This window comes from Oryzias latipes, chromosome 9 (genome assembly GCF_053564925.1).
Source record: "Oryzias latipes strain Hd-rR chromosome 9, Olatipes_Hd-rR_3.1".
In the NCBI taxonomy this organism is placed as follows: domain Eukaryota; kingdom Metazoa; phylum Chordata; class Actinopteri; order Beloniformes; family Adrianichthyidae; genus Oryzias; species Oryzias latipes.
This window is the reverse complement of record NC_136245.1, coordinates 10436860-10450625: the sequence shown is the minus strand read 5'-3', so window position 1 is coordinate 10450625 and position 13766 is coordinate 10436860. Positions and strand designations below refer to the sequence as shown.

Sequence of the window (13766 nt, the reverse complement as noted above, 5' to 3'; positions counted from 1 at the left end):
TTATTATGTGACAAGAAATCCATTCCAGTTGGTAGTCAAGATCTTTTATTTTTGCATAACAAATATCACTGAAGTTGTAGAGCTCTCCTTCCAATACAGAATTTTCTAGGCAGCATAAAGTCAAAACAATTCATTAGTACGAGTCGACACAAAAGCAGTTTCTTTTTCTCACGTCAGACCAGCACTAACTGGGGAGGTGAGATACGTAGAAAAGGGGGAAGGAAGCACATTCTTAAAGCAACACATCACAAGAGCCTTGATTAAACAGATTACTGAGAAAACAATCCAAATGCACAGGAAAAAAGCATTTTGTCTCAACTTAATGAATCTAATTTGAGTCCAATAGTTTGTAACAGTTTAAAAACAAGTTTTGGTTTTATTCAGCTATTTCAAGGCTTCTTTTTGAAAAATGCGTTTCAGACAATAAATGCCAAAGAAAATACACAATGCACTAAAAATATCTGACGCTCCTTTAACTATTTTTTTTGCCCTAGAAATGACATTTTGCACATTGCCTCCATTAAAATTCAATAAATGCTTCAGAAATGGGGCTTCCATCTTCCACTGAAGGGGGCTTAGGTCCAATGTATTATTAGGAGTTTGAGCCCTTCAGAAACTAAGGCAACAGGACCAACTTACTTTTAATTTGATTTTTTATTTAAAGGGCACAAAACAAACATGCAAAACAGTGTGCATTCTTCGAGTGCAGCCTAAAAAGCAATAAAAGATTTAGCGGGATGTTTTTAACATGTACTGGGTTTACTGCAGTACTGACATGAAGCAAAAGATCCCAACTACGCGTGCCACTAAAGCATAGAAAGGCAACAAGACTGACTCCCACCCATACATCTGGAAAGCAGGGATGTCTGTACCAAAAAGAGCACAATCACTCGACGAAAACAGCTGACAGGACATGAGTGCATACCAAGAAATCTGATTAGTGATCACATCACAGTTCGTCGTGCAGACAACATTCCATTCCGAGGATAGAAACATCAAGCGCATGTTCGTCATCCAAAATACCCAGAACAGCTACAGTTAAAAACCCCCAACTGTTTCCCAATTAAAATAATGGTATAAATATGAGTATTAGTAGTCCCTTTCAAATACTTCAAGCACAAAACAGTGACGGTGGTAAAAGATGGTTTAAAATACTGGGAGGGGGGATTCCTGCTGCGTTTTTTTATTCCTTTGCAGTCTAAGCATGCAGGTTTTTTCTGCTCTCCGACAGTTTTCTAATTTTTGTGCCATAATAAGAATGCATCTAGAGAGGTAGACATTATGTTTCTTCTGTTGGGTCCACGAGTGTATTTAGCTCTACCCTCTCATGTACCAGCTTGACCACTGAAGACAAAAACAAAAAGAAAGATGTGAGAAGCTTCACCTGCACTATATTGCCATTAGGTTTCAGTGATGCACGCCTCAATGATGGACGCTGAGAAATGTTGGACAGTAACTGGGTTTCAGTGCTGTGATTCTAAGCCATTCCAGGACTTAAACGTCAACAGTGCAGAGGGGCTCGCTCCCCGGCTGGGCCGACTCCATGATGGTTATTTTGGGTTTTTTTCTTGTTTCCTCCTGAAACAGAAGCAAACAAAAATATAATTTGTCATGTGGTGGAGGAAAAAATAAAGATTTTTTTCCGCTCAGATGCAAACACTCCCATTATTGTCCTGACCATGGCACCATCAGAGTTCTCACAGGCCACAACCCAGGTAAAGCTGGGTAAACCTCACATTTTTTACTGTGTGGAGAAAACTGCAACAATCCTGTAAACATTAGCCGTAGCTCCGCTAGCTTGTAGCGCCTCCCACTATGAAAAAATGAGACTGACAATACAGATACGGTCTGTGACAGTGGGAGCATGGGTGTCGTTTAGAGTCTAAAAACCTTTTTTTTTTTTTTAAATGTATTTTAAATGTCATGTACAGAGGTTTTGCCGCAGGTTTTGAGTGTAAGGCGCGGCGCGGCAGTCAGGCAGCAGTGCTGCGATGTTCAGATTTCTGAAATAAGGTCCAGTTGAGTCAACCTATCAGGAACTCTGCTTTGGCCTGTGACGTGTTGTCGTGATCAGTGGCTCGAGTCCAAAACTAACGGGGAGAATCTGAGTTTCCTCCTGAACTTCTTGAGGTCTTTCTTATTGGTATCGAGACAAAATAAGAAGTTCCTCTTACTTTGATTCATGCTTTTTCCCCTTCCACTGACTAACAAGGGACAGAAAGTTGTCTAAGTGGGTAACAGAGAGACTGGGGTACCGCTGAAAGTGGCTGTCATTCAGACCCAGCTCCTGCAGTAGATGGAGAAGTTTCACCGTACTGGCAGAGTCTCTGAATGATCTCATGAACCCAGACATGGAGACATGTTTACTGATGCTTTTCTAGAACTCTTCAAAAAATAAACCTCATGTCTAAACGTCATCTGTGTCTTCCATGCATTATAAAGCAACAAATTTGATGTGTAATTCATGTTTGGTGCGATCGCAGCATAGAGCAGTTATGGCCAGAAGTGTAAAATAAGCACAAATTATAAAATACAATTCTGGAATAGAAGCAATTTGTGTTATTCTAGGTAAGAAAAAAGGGAAAAAATTATTTATTATGTTAGGAACTGTAAAATACAATTGTAACAATTAAAATGAAAGAACTTACTCTCTGAGCTGCCAACTTCATCATTTCTTCCTGTAGTTTGTTCAAGATATGAAGGTTAGGCTTGTTCTTTTTGGCGTACTGCTGAAGCTCAATCACACTCTTATCAGAATTCTCCTGCAGAACATGTTTTATTTTAAGTACACATTTGCACAAAGGAAACAGTTGCCGTGTCTGTGGATAAATTCATATGATGACAGAGTGGGTCGGACAGATTTAAACCCATCAGACTGCTTACCTTTTTGACCATTTTACTGCTCTCCCTGCCATACATACGCAGCAGAGAGCCCCAGTTCTTAACATGCGGGTGAAGCATCTGCAAGATCTTCTGAGATGCTAGCTGTTTGCCGACCCTCTTATTCTTACCTGTTAGTAAAAAGAAAAGTACAAACATAAATAAAAATATCGATGTTGGTAAAAGGAAGAGCTAGAATTGATAAACCAAACCAGTATAAAAAAAAACAAGCTTTTTTTATTTTTATGTTTTTAATCCTCTATGTAATGTGTCCATGATAGAATATAAAGGTTGAAGGTTCAAGTCCACTTACACCAGCCCCGTACTGTATGTTTCCCACATGTCATCACATATTCACTCCTCTGATTTTTATCTGGTATAACCTCAAACTTAATGCTCGTGTCCCCCATCCCATGGTTTCTAAAACAAACAACAAACATCACGTCAATAAAAAGGACCATTTGAAGAGCAAAAGGAGATTGAAATTTATGACTTATACAAAACCTTTTAAGGCACTCATGAAGAATCTGATATGGCGAAAGTAGACCCGCTTTGTTGGTCAGCTCATACACTCTTGAGTCTTCTATACTGATATGATTAAAATACTGTTGGAAGAAGCACAAAGGAGCATGACATTTTTCCTCTTAGAAGTGCAGAGTGTGCACAAAAAAGGAACTTTTTTTTTTTTGCATCAACCTCATAACATCCATAAGAGCCAACCACCAACTTTGGAAACACTTTGTTACTAAAGTCAGTATCAACTGTTGCTATTGACTTTTATCAACAGTAATGTACTTTTAATATGTCTAATAGTTTTTATTAGCTGACATCTACAAATCATCAACATTTAAGTAATAAACTGAAAAATAGTCAATCTTTCTGTCATCTCCATGATGTCGAAAGATTTTGAAAATGATGTCATTCTAAGGTGCTAAATGCAAAAACAAAATATAATCCCAAAAGAATATTGCAGAAAATGATCTGTCCAATGAGAGCTGCTGCCAGGAACAAAACCAGAAAACAATCAGTTTATCCTTTGGTTCCAGAAATGGAAGTATGTTTCAGGGTATGTCAAGTTGCCATAGAAACCCATGCTCTGAACATAACCTGGTCTGGAGCAGGTTTAGTTGAAGGTTAGTTTGTTTTCAGAGAGGTGAAGCAGCATGATGTGTCCATTTGAAGATGATTTAGTGGATGAAGAAGCTCAGATAATACTTTTTCCACCATGAGAGGGTGATAAGACCACATATGGATGTTGGAAAGATGAACTTTTTTTTAATCAGAAATTTATTTTACTTTCATTTAAATTAATTCAACTAAGTAGGTGCAACTTTGGTGCTGCTGTTAGATCGGCACCCCAAGGAATTGTGGGATACCATTCCCTTTGCCTGTCTGGACAGATTTGCGTTTAAGTGTGGTTTTTTGACCAAGTGTGTTTAGTTGTTTAGCTGTGTTTTCAGAGTTATTTGTCCTGTTATGTTTAATTCTTTCTGCACCATGAGTGAGAGGGAGGGAGAGGATGATGAGTTTATTTAGCACCACTACTGTTTAGTAGTGAAATGTTAAAGTTGGAGAAATGATAAATGACATTGTTTCATTCATTTTATTGTTATAAAAATGAGAATATCTGCAGGCTCAAACATATGAGAGTTCAAGAATTATAATAAATTTAACTGTATTGGAGTAATATGACATTTAGTTAGATTAATATGTAAATTTGAGTTGTAAAAAAAAAAATATTTTGTTAGACAGAAATTAGGTTGAATACATTACTTGTTACCAATTGAAGTGATTCATTTAAGTTGGAGATATATATATATATATAGATATATATATCACAATGAAACTGGAAATGAGATGGAAACTTATGCGTTTACTTTGTTATTTTTCTCCAAGTGGAAACTCTTTTTGCTGATGCAGCCGTATCACTTTTGATGGACCTATAATCTTCATACGCCGTCATTAAAATCTCCGACTCCGTCTCACTGAAGTGTAGCGCTCTCTTTTGTTCTCATGGTGACTCGGGATATCAGCGATCCATTGAGAATGTCTTTATGTACTTGCCGTGAACGTACATTAACCCAGGGTTACCAAGTCGAGCGTAATTATGTAACTCATATCTGGTCTTTTGGAACCCACATACCCAGAGTAAGCAAGTTCAGGCAGATTTCAGCCAGAGTTCAGGGTTAAAGTCATGGTAGTTTAAACGTGCTTCCTGGAATACCCCCAGAACTTTAGCTCCAGTGTTTACATTCTTTTGACTACATAACTCTTCAACCGTTTACATGATTAACGGATTTTGTCGAGGAAAAAAAGCGACTTTGTGTCATAATGCAAAACACAACGTTAGTAATGTGTTACATATCTGTGCAAAGCTGACATGAAAAGTCGCTGTTCTCCATGAATCTGTCAGAATCATCAGATTATGATCGCATTAACAGTCGAAGACTTGCCATATGGTCAAAGAGTGTGTGTTGTTTAGGTGTCTTCAGAAACATCGCTGGTGTTACATGGCTAACATAAGAAAAAAGAAAAAAAAATAACACGCCAACTGCATTAACAATCCGATTAAATCCTAAAGCCATACCTCCAGTTCATCCCCTTCTACAGGTTTCTCCTCTGCAGTCTGCTTCACAAAGTCAGGAATGAGGATCTCCAGTGTGGCTCGAGCTGCAGAGGACAGCACAGCACATCACTGACACACCATGTTTCCACTGATTCAATCATGTAGTCACAAGGAATTCAGTCAAGATGATGAAAAGAAATGCAAAAGTGGAATGGCTAAACTTTTTGTTGAGTCAATGAAATATTTGTCAATGTCCTCTTAAGTTAAAATAAGTGATTGAATGCTTTATAACTTAATTAGCAGGCACTACTTTATGGTTTCATGTGTAGCAATCTTTGTGAAATCCCCCCCCCCCATCTTTTTTCCATCATGTCAGTCAAAATCCCAACATTACCAGCTTTATTTTTGGCAAGTTTTTTACTGCTCGCAGTTCCTGTGCCATAAGTGACTCCATCTATTATGACAGATGCGCCAAAGGGTTCACTCGAGTTCTCTGCATGGAAAAACAAAACAAAACAAAAAAAGATTAGAGCAGTTGGACATAAATGTCTAAAACCATGAAATAAATGTATTAAAAAAAACAACCATGCTTTAAAAGGAGCATTTTAATGTGTAAATTGTAACCAGGCTGAGGTTTACTCGTTTGAAACAGTCCCATCACGTGATTCCACTTACCACAGTCAAAAAAGTCATAAACGGGCCGAACTTTCAGGACACGCTGCATATATTCATGTAGGATGCAAACTTCAGACTTCCCATTTGGATTAATGACAAATTCTGTTGAAAATGTACACATTTATTAGGTTAAAAAGTCATTTTAAAAACATTTGTTCACTGGACAAATAGGGGCAGGCATTGAAAGGGATTTTAGAAGAAATTCTTTAAATGCCTTTCTTAGTTGGGGCATCCTGGACTGACAGTGTTATGAGCTTCTGGTTGGCGGGTAGAATAGGTCTTTCGGACTCGGCACGCTTTCTCTTCACGTCTCTGTTGAACTGTCTCCGCTCAGCCCAAGTGCGAAACTTCTTGACAGTAACTTGCTCAAAGTCAAAGCATTTTTCCAGGTACTGGCGAAAATCTTCAAGTTCTGTAAACAGAGTTAAGTGGATCATTTGTTTTCTTAGCAAGGAGGGAAACAAAAAAACAAAAAACACACAGAGCCAAACAGTGTTTTAAACCCCACCTATGGACTCATCCTTGCACACCTCCACCTTGGCCTTGACCTGCCCCAGGGCTCCTTGGGCGGTGTCGCAGGGTTGGGCCTCTTTACTCTGCTGGCTGTTGTCAGTGGTTAAATCTGCCTCTTGAACCGCGGCGGCGGCAACATCCTGCTCGTCCGAGGCCTTTGCCTCTTCACCACAGCCCTGTTCACCCGGCTTGGTGGGTAGCTGCTCGCTGTTTGAGGATAGCTCCTCCTTCAAATTTTTTTCATCCTGTTCTCGCATTTTCTTGTAGTGAAGGCAAGGGATGCTGCTGGTCGGTGGGTCGTGTTTCTGTACAAAAAAAAGAAATTCAAAATTAAAATACTGTTTTACTGAGTCGTGCAAAACTTTTACAGAAACAAAAAATATGTAAAAGTTTCAGTTTGTGTAGAAGACATCTTTTTTTAATAATTAGACCTTTCAATTAATTGACATTGAATAAAAACAATTATGAAGTAAAGTCTAGGGCTGGGAGATAAATCGATTTTTTCAATAAATTTGAATCTGTTTTAGATAATTTATATAAAAATAGATATTTTACTTTCTCAGCTCTCTGCTCTCTTGTGGTTGGAGTTTAGCCCCCCACCCCAAACAACAAGCAGACATGAAAATGGCACACTACCACACTGCTCCCTGTCTGCTTCATCCCTCCTCCTAACCCAGTCTATTGATGGACAGATACCTGCCGCTCATTTTTGTGTCAGAATTTCAACTTTGATGTAATATTTGTCTTTCCAGCAGATCTGGTATAATTGTTACAGCTTAAAATAATAACTTATTCAAATCAGTGCTTGTATCCCCACTTTCTCCACCTCTCTTCCTTTTATTCTCTTCCACTCCGCCCCCCCCCCCCCCCCCCCACACACACACACACACACATTCTTCCCCTCTCCCTACCCACACACACTAAATGTAACAAATAAATAAAAAATAATAAAGTAACAAAAAGGGGTTTATACAAATTTACACTCTGGTTAGAAAACCAGAGTTTAAATTTGTATATAACCTCTTTTTGTGATAGTAAAACCTGTCCAACATAAAAGGCCTTCAGCTCTAATCTGTTTGCTCAGTTGTTGGACAGAACAAGTTAGAAGAAAAAAAAAAAACATGAAAATGGCAACAAACAAGGAGGAGCTTCTTGTTGCACATGTGACGCGTAAAGCACCCCCACCCCGTGACTTCTGTACACTTTTCCGAAAAAGGTTTTAGTTTAGGCAGACGGAGCAGCGGGACATGTGGCGGTTTTAATGGGATTTACCGGACTCACCGTGAGTTTAATGAAGTGTAATTCTGGAGACAGCTCTGAAGCTACAACGCTATAACGCTATGCTAGAGAGCCGTCCCAATTGTCGCCAAAATGTTGTCCAACTTTAAACCAGTTCACGACCACAAACTAGTTTAAAGTTTAACAATATTAGGATGGAGCGGACTTTAAGATGTGGAGGATAACAACAAATTTAATTCATAGAACATTTATTAAAAACAATATTTTCTAACTACAGTTCACTTTGAATGAAACTATCAGCAGTATTCAACATTACAGAGCCGGTGTTGAACCCTCCCTGGTAAGAGCACTGCATCTCTACTGTTAATGACATCATGGCAAGAATCCAAAACATGTTTTTTGTTATGATTTCATGTAAAAAAAAAAAATCACCTGGAGGCAGAATTAGAAAGCAAGTGCTTCATCTGTTAATCTACAGTCCTCTAGTAAATCTGTCCTTGTTCTTTCAGCAAGTTGTAATTTGACTTTACAGGTTGATGATATTAAAGATGTTTTAATACCATTCATAAATTATTTTTATGCCATTTCATTTTCTTGACACCTCTCCTTGTGTGTGTGTGTGTGTGTGTGTGTGTGTGTGTGTGTGTGTGTGTGTGTGTGTGTGTGTGTGTGTGTGTGTGTGTGTGTGTGTGTGTGTGTGTGTGTGTGTGTGTGCGTGCGCGCGCGCGCGCGTGCGTGCGCGCGTGCGTGCGTGCGTGCGTGCGTGCGTGCGTGCGTGCGTGCGTGCGTGCGTGCGTGCGTGCGTGCGTGCGTGTGTGTGTGTGGCGCGTGCGTGCGTGTGTGTGCGCGCAGGGGGGCGTTTTAGCTGTGGTAATTCTATTTTTTCGTCACATCGCCCAGCTCTGGTAACGTCTGAAGACAATTCTTAAACATGTAATTTCATAAGAATCATTTGTGCTCATATTCAAGTCGTGAAATGTCAAAAACAGAAGGACAAACCAAAAATCTGCATTTTACCCTGATACTGCCAGTTCCAATGAAGTAAGGTCTTGACCAGGTCACCACTCTAGTTTCTCTGTGCAGGTAGACTGGAATGCCCGAGTTATGGAATGTCATGATCCATCCATCTGGAAGAGGCTCAGTAGGCGGACGTCCCCGACCTGAAGCGTGGCGGCAAAACAAAAATTTGTGTGGCAAACTTTACCGACACAGAGGCTGTAAAGACCCACGCCACTGAAATTTGTGTTTTTTTTTGTTTTGTTTTTTTAAACGTGTTCTTGTGACTTTCTCATGGTGAAGGACATATCTAAAGAAAATGGCTTAAAATTGCATTTCTTGTATTTCTTTATTTAAAAATCGCTTTTAATCGAGAACACACAAAAAAGAAAATTCTCTTTGAAAAAGATATTTATGACACACAAAATACGCTGGGCGGGCCACAAGCTCCCTGCTCTTTTCGCCAGAATGTGGGGGGTTCAGTGCCAATAGTCTGGCCCACAAGTCAGGTGAGTTTCCAAATAATTACGGTCGCTCTGCAGAAACTCTGTTCTAGTAAATTAAAGGTTTTTGTTCTTTTAAAATGCAGCGTAATCCCAGTTAACAGACCACTGGGAACGCTTTTACAATCGATCAAAAGATGATTGGAGTGGGACTTCAAAGCTGGAAGAAAAGGTTTCATGTTCTATCAAAGAAAAAAAATCCTCTTAAAATGGCAATTACTAGTAACATGATTTAGGAAATGTTATTTTAGGACACTTGAGAAAAGGTAAAGGTTTATTTATAACTTGAGTTAAGTGAGGTCTAACATGCACTTTATTGCAAAACGTAGTCACTGATTTTACAAGTACCTAAGGTGGATTTTTAGGCTTTTTCAGGGCGTTAAAACACAAAATTAAAAACAAAATGTTTATTAAGATGGGCATGTGCTACAAAAGATAATTAATATTAAAAAAAAGAACAAAAAATTAAATAAAATAACAAAAAGCCAAAACCCTGTATTTCCTCCAAGCTGGGGGACCCAGGCTTGGGCCCTCCTGTGGCTACATTTAGGGAGTAGTGCCAAAAAATAAAAAATAAAACAACCCATCTGCTTTTATTACCCTTAAGACAGAAATTGCTTCCTAATGATACAATAATAGAACTAAAGATGGTGCACCACTCACTCTTCAGGACCGTCTTAATTTTGGTCATCATCGGCTGAACCCCTCCTTCCCCATCAGACTGGTGATCACTGTCGCCGCCATATTTGTCCTCAGCTTGACGCATTTTCTTTGGCATGGGCATGCCCTCCTCCAACAGCGCGTCCACATCTGTGTCAAACTCCACCTGGAACAGCCGGCGGTTAACACGGCAGACAGGGATGTGTGAGAAACTGCAGAGGCGAGAAAAACTCCTGGAAAAAAACCTCAAGAGAAGCCATGACAAAAAGAAGACGACAACAACATCTGGGGAATAAAAACTTTAAGTCTGTGGCTTCCTTTAGGGGCTAAAAGACGTTTAAATGATTTGAGCTCTTGCAGATTTATACTTCTATACTTATACTTCTCGTCCTATGGTAAATAAAAGAGATGCAAGTAAAAGAAAGGATTAAAAAGACATTAAAATGTATGATTCTAAAATGCAGACAGTTCAATTGCTAATGTGCAGCTGAAGCTGAAATGGTCTTTTAGTCATTAAATTAAGATTTCTGGTTTTTTTTAGCCCATCTAAAAGGGTCGTGGGTGCATTAAGTAACTGGTAGATTTTCATATTTTCCCTTCCCAGCATTTAAAATTAAATCTTTATGTTTCCTTTAAGCTTTGTGCAGGAGTATTCAAAATGAACCAGTCAAGCTGCTGTCAAGGAAGAACTGTGATCTTCATCTTCTGTAAAATGGCTGCAGCTGGTTTAAACTATTTGTTCACTGGATTTTGTGTAGGAACCATAAAAATGTGATTGATGAGCTAAACACCTTGGTAAGGCCCCACAATACACCCATCTTTGCAAAAGTTCAGATATTTGCATTTGAGCTCTTGCAAATTTATACTTCTGCCCTGACGTCAGCAGACACGCTGCTGACGTCATGAAATGAGCGGCACCCACAAGGACAGAGTCATCTTAATTCTAGGCAGGAAAAAGCGCTACGAAAATAACTCATTTCGTAAAAAATCAATTTTTAGTGTGCCAAAGGTAATATATTATCATATATATGGATATGGTTTACTCTGAAAGGCTTAAGAAAAGCATGATTAAGGCCCTTTAACTCATAAGTGCAAAAATGGAAGCTTTGAAAATAAATAAAATGAGTCACAATAAATCCGTATTGGAGTAAAGACTCAGTTTTTTTTGCGTCTTAAATGAAGATTTCTTCTATTTTAAAGTCGAAGTCTCTTCTGCCATTCCTCTCTGGCTCTTTTCTGCTAAAAAAAAATATTCCAAATATGTTTTTTTATTTTATTTAGCTAGCTTGGGGGTTTCAATGTAGCGGTCAGTGCAGCTGCCGTAACACTTGTGCTATCCTAGGCACTTTAACACTGGGAGTTGGGTCATCTAGACCCACTAGACAGTGCGCTGAACCTTTTTTCTTCAATGATTTGTGAACCTCTCTGGTGTCCATGGATTACATGAAATCTTTCCACCTTTATCCACCTTTGTCATGGTAGGGAGAACACGTCAATGTAAGGGTGGAGTCATCTAAGATAGCACAAGGGTTAAAAAAGTAATAAATGTGTTTTTAACACGTGACCTAAGGACATTACATACGTCAAGAATTAGTTGGATGTGGTGGAGGGAATCTAGTAGTTTACCAAGAGAGCTTCCTTCAAAATTAAATAAAAAAGTTGTATATATGCTGTTTTGTCTATATGCTGGTTCCTTAAGTTACAGAGATTGTCAAAAATCCTCTTCAAATTGTTTTTCAGTTGAAGGGGTGTTTATATAAAATACAAAAATAACTTAAGATATCTTGTCAGAACAAGTACATTTTTAAACAGAGAAATCATTCCAAAAAGTGAAGAAATACCAAAATATTTGAGCACATTGGCAGTTTCAATTTGGGTTGTAGCTTAAAGATAAATCTACAGATGTGAGACCCAACGTACCTCATAGGGGAAAGCTCCAGAGGCTTCGAGGGAAGCCATGCCCTCAGACTTAAGGCCATCGGTCTCTCCATCCTCCTGCTCCAAGAGGTTTTCGTAGAGGTCATCCAACTCATCCAGAACCGCAAATTCTACCCTATTTTCCATGTCCATCTCAGCCTCCTCTGACTTCCTGCCTGCTGAGTTTCCTGCTCCAGAGCTACCTTCATCAGCTGCCTCTTGCATACTTGCCAGCTCATGCAGTTCTCCATTCAGACTAGCTAAGCCGTTGTCACTTTCTGGCTCTTCACCCTCCCCTGTGTACAACACTCTCCTGTCTTTGCTGCTACTGCTGCTGCTGCTTTCAGTGAAGCTCACACTGATCTTGACATCTCTGAGCAGCTTCAGGTCTGGCAGAAACTTGGTTACTGGGGGAGCGTGGCGAGCGGTTCTTGGGCACGGAGGGTTGGAACTGGCCTCGTTGGTAAGGTGGTTACTGAAAGTAAATGAACCTTTGCCAAGAGGCTCCTGTGTCCCGTCCTCTGGGGTGTACGTGTATCCATCACCACCAGAGCTAACGTCCATTACCTCTGCGTCACTGGACGTTTGCAGGGGAGGTGGTGGAGGTGCCCTGCCCTGTTCCAGGCCGAAATCATCAGGAGGCTCCAATGGGAGCGGGGGCAAAATATCATCTAGCTCCATGTTATTCTACTTAAGAGCTAAAACTTCAATCTGACAGCTATATAAAAAAGGTTTAACTTGATTTGTTTTTTATCTTTGACACCAAATCAGAAAACATGAAGAAACGCATCCCTGTTAAGACCGCGTGCCAGAGGTGTTTTATGCTAAGCTGACTACATTGCTCTTTTCATTAATGTAGACAGCTTTCAAAATCACTGTCTCAATTATTGGAAATCACAATGCATTCAGCTTATGGAATAGAGACACAGGCCACCCTCTGTGATCATCAGGGAGCTAAGGGGGGGAAAAGAAAGAAGGGAAATAAGAAAATAAGATGAGATAACCGTGTGACAACAATAAAACACACCTTAAAAACAGTTCTAAGTGGAAGCAGGACTAAAATTTAAAATACAGAATCGTTTGTTAAATAAAATAGAGCATATTTTTGGTCTACTGATGCATTCACAGAGCAGGCCTTTGCATTACTAAGCTAGCCATGAGGCTAACACGTTTCCTCCACATACATACAATGACCAGCGAGTATCACAGCTTTTAAAAGTTGAATTGAAGAACTTCTCACCGATATAATTTGCACATTTGTCTCCTGTTGGTGATTTAACCTCCTTTCCTCGATTATTTTCTCCTCGACGTGCGGCCATATGGCTTCGATGGCAACCCCGCCATCTTGGGGAAAAGCGAAGCGGCTAGCCAATTTATGTCCCGCCTGCTTGCGCCAACGTTCGCGATGATTGATAGGTCATCGGACCAATCACCACACGTTCGGGGATTTTGTTTCAGCCAATGACTGAATAGTTTTAGAGATCGTTTATCTTAAATCACGAAAGGTACATCGCACCAATCGACACTTATTGTTAAAAAAAAGTAATTATATTATTCCATCTTTGACAAAGTTGAATGAAAGGTAATATATCAACTGCAAAACCTTAAATGTTTGCAGGTATCGTGCTTTTTAATGGTAAATTAAAATACATATTTTTAACAAGTTTTATTTCCGTGTTAGCTATTTGAAAATATTTTATTCATCAGGCAAATAAAAAAGTACACGGGGAACAAAAACTGCAATATTCAAAACGGCCAGTTGGGGACACTGTTTACAAATTAAGTTCAGTTGGCGGTGACAAACAGCACGAGGGAAG

The 13766-nt window shown here is 39.4% G+C and overlaps 1 protein-coding gene and 1 non-coding gene across 2 annotated transcripts; both read right to left on the bottom strand.

The window, feature by feature from the left end:
- Window positions 1-28: 28 nt before the first annotated feature.
- dgcr8 (DGCR8 microprocessor complex subunit) lies at window positions 29-13373 on the bottom strand. Its single transcript, XM_078952641.1, has 14 exons — window positions 13190-13373; window positions 11953-12903; window positions 10036-10198; window positions 8891-9033; window positions 6630-6939; window positions 6336-6533; window positions 6122-6223; window positions 5841-5939; window positions 5468-5550; window positions 3385-3485; window positions 3194-3300; window positions 2884-3011; window positions 2649-2762; window positions 29-1578 (listed from the first exon to the last, which is right to left on the bottom strand). The coding sequence occupies exons 2-14, from the start codon at window positions 12628-12630 to the stop codon at window positions 1495-1497; spliced, it is 2310 nt and encodes a 769-aa protein (XP_078808767.1). The 5' UTR covers window positions 12631-12903; window positions 13190-13373; the 3' UTR covers window positions 29-1494.
- Window positions 12494-12603, bottom strand: mir1306 (microRNA mir-1306). The gene has a single exon (NR_107135.1). It is a non-coding gene; the product is annotated as a microRNA mir-1306 (primary transcript).
- Window positions 13374-13766: the final 393 nt, after the last annotated feature.

Coding starts and splice junctions, on each gene's coding strand:
- dgcr8 (XM_078952641.1), bottom strand. CDS start 12,630: ATGGAGCTAGATGATATTTTGCCCCCGCTCCCATTGGAGCCTCCTGAT. Junction 6,940..8,890: donor TTGGAACTGGCAGTATCAGG/GTAAAATGCAGA, acceptor TTTTTTGTACAG/AAACACGACCCACCGACCAG. Junction 6,534..6,629: donor GTGCAAGGATGAGTCCATAG/GTGGGGTTTAAA, acceptor CTCTGTTTACAG/AACTTGAAGATTTTCGCCAG.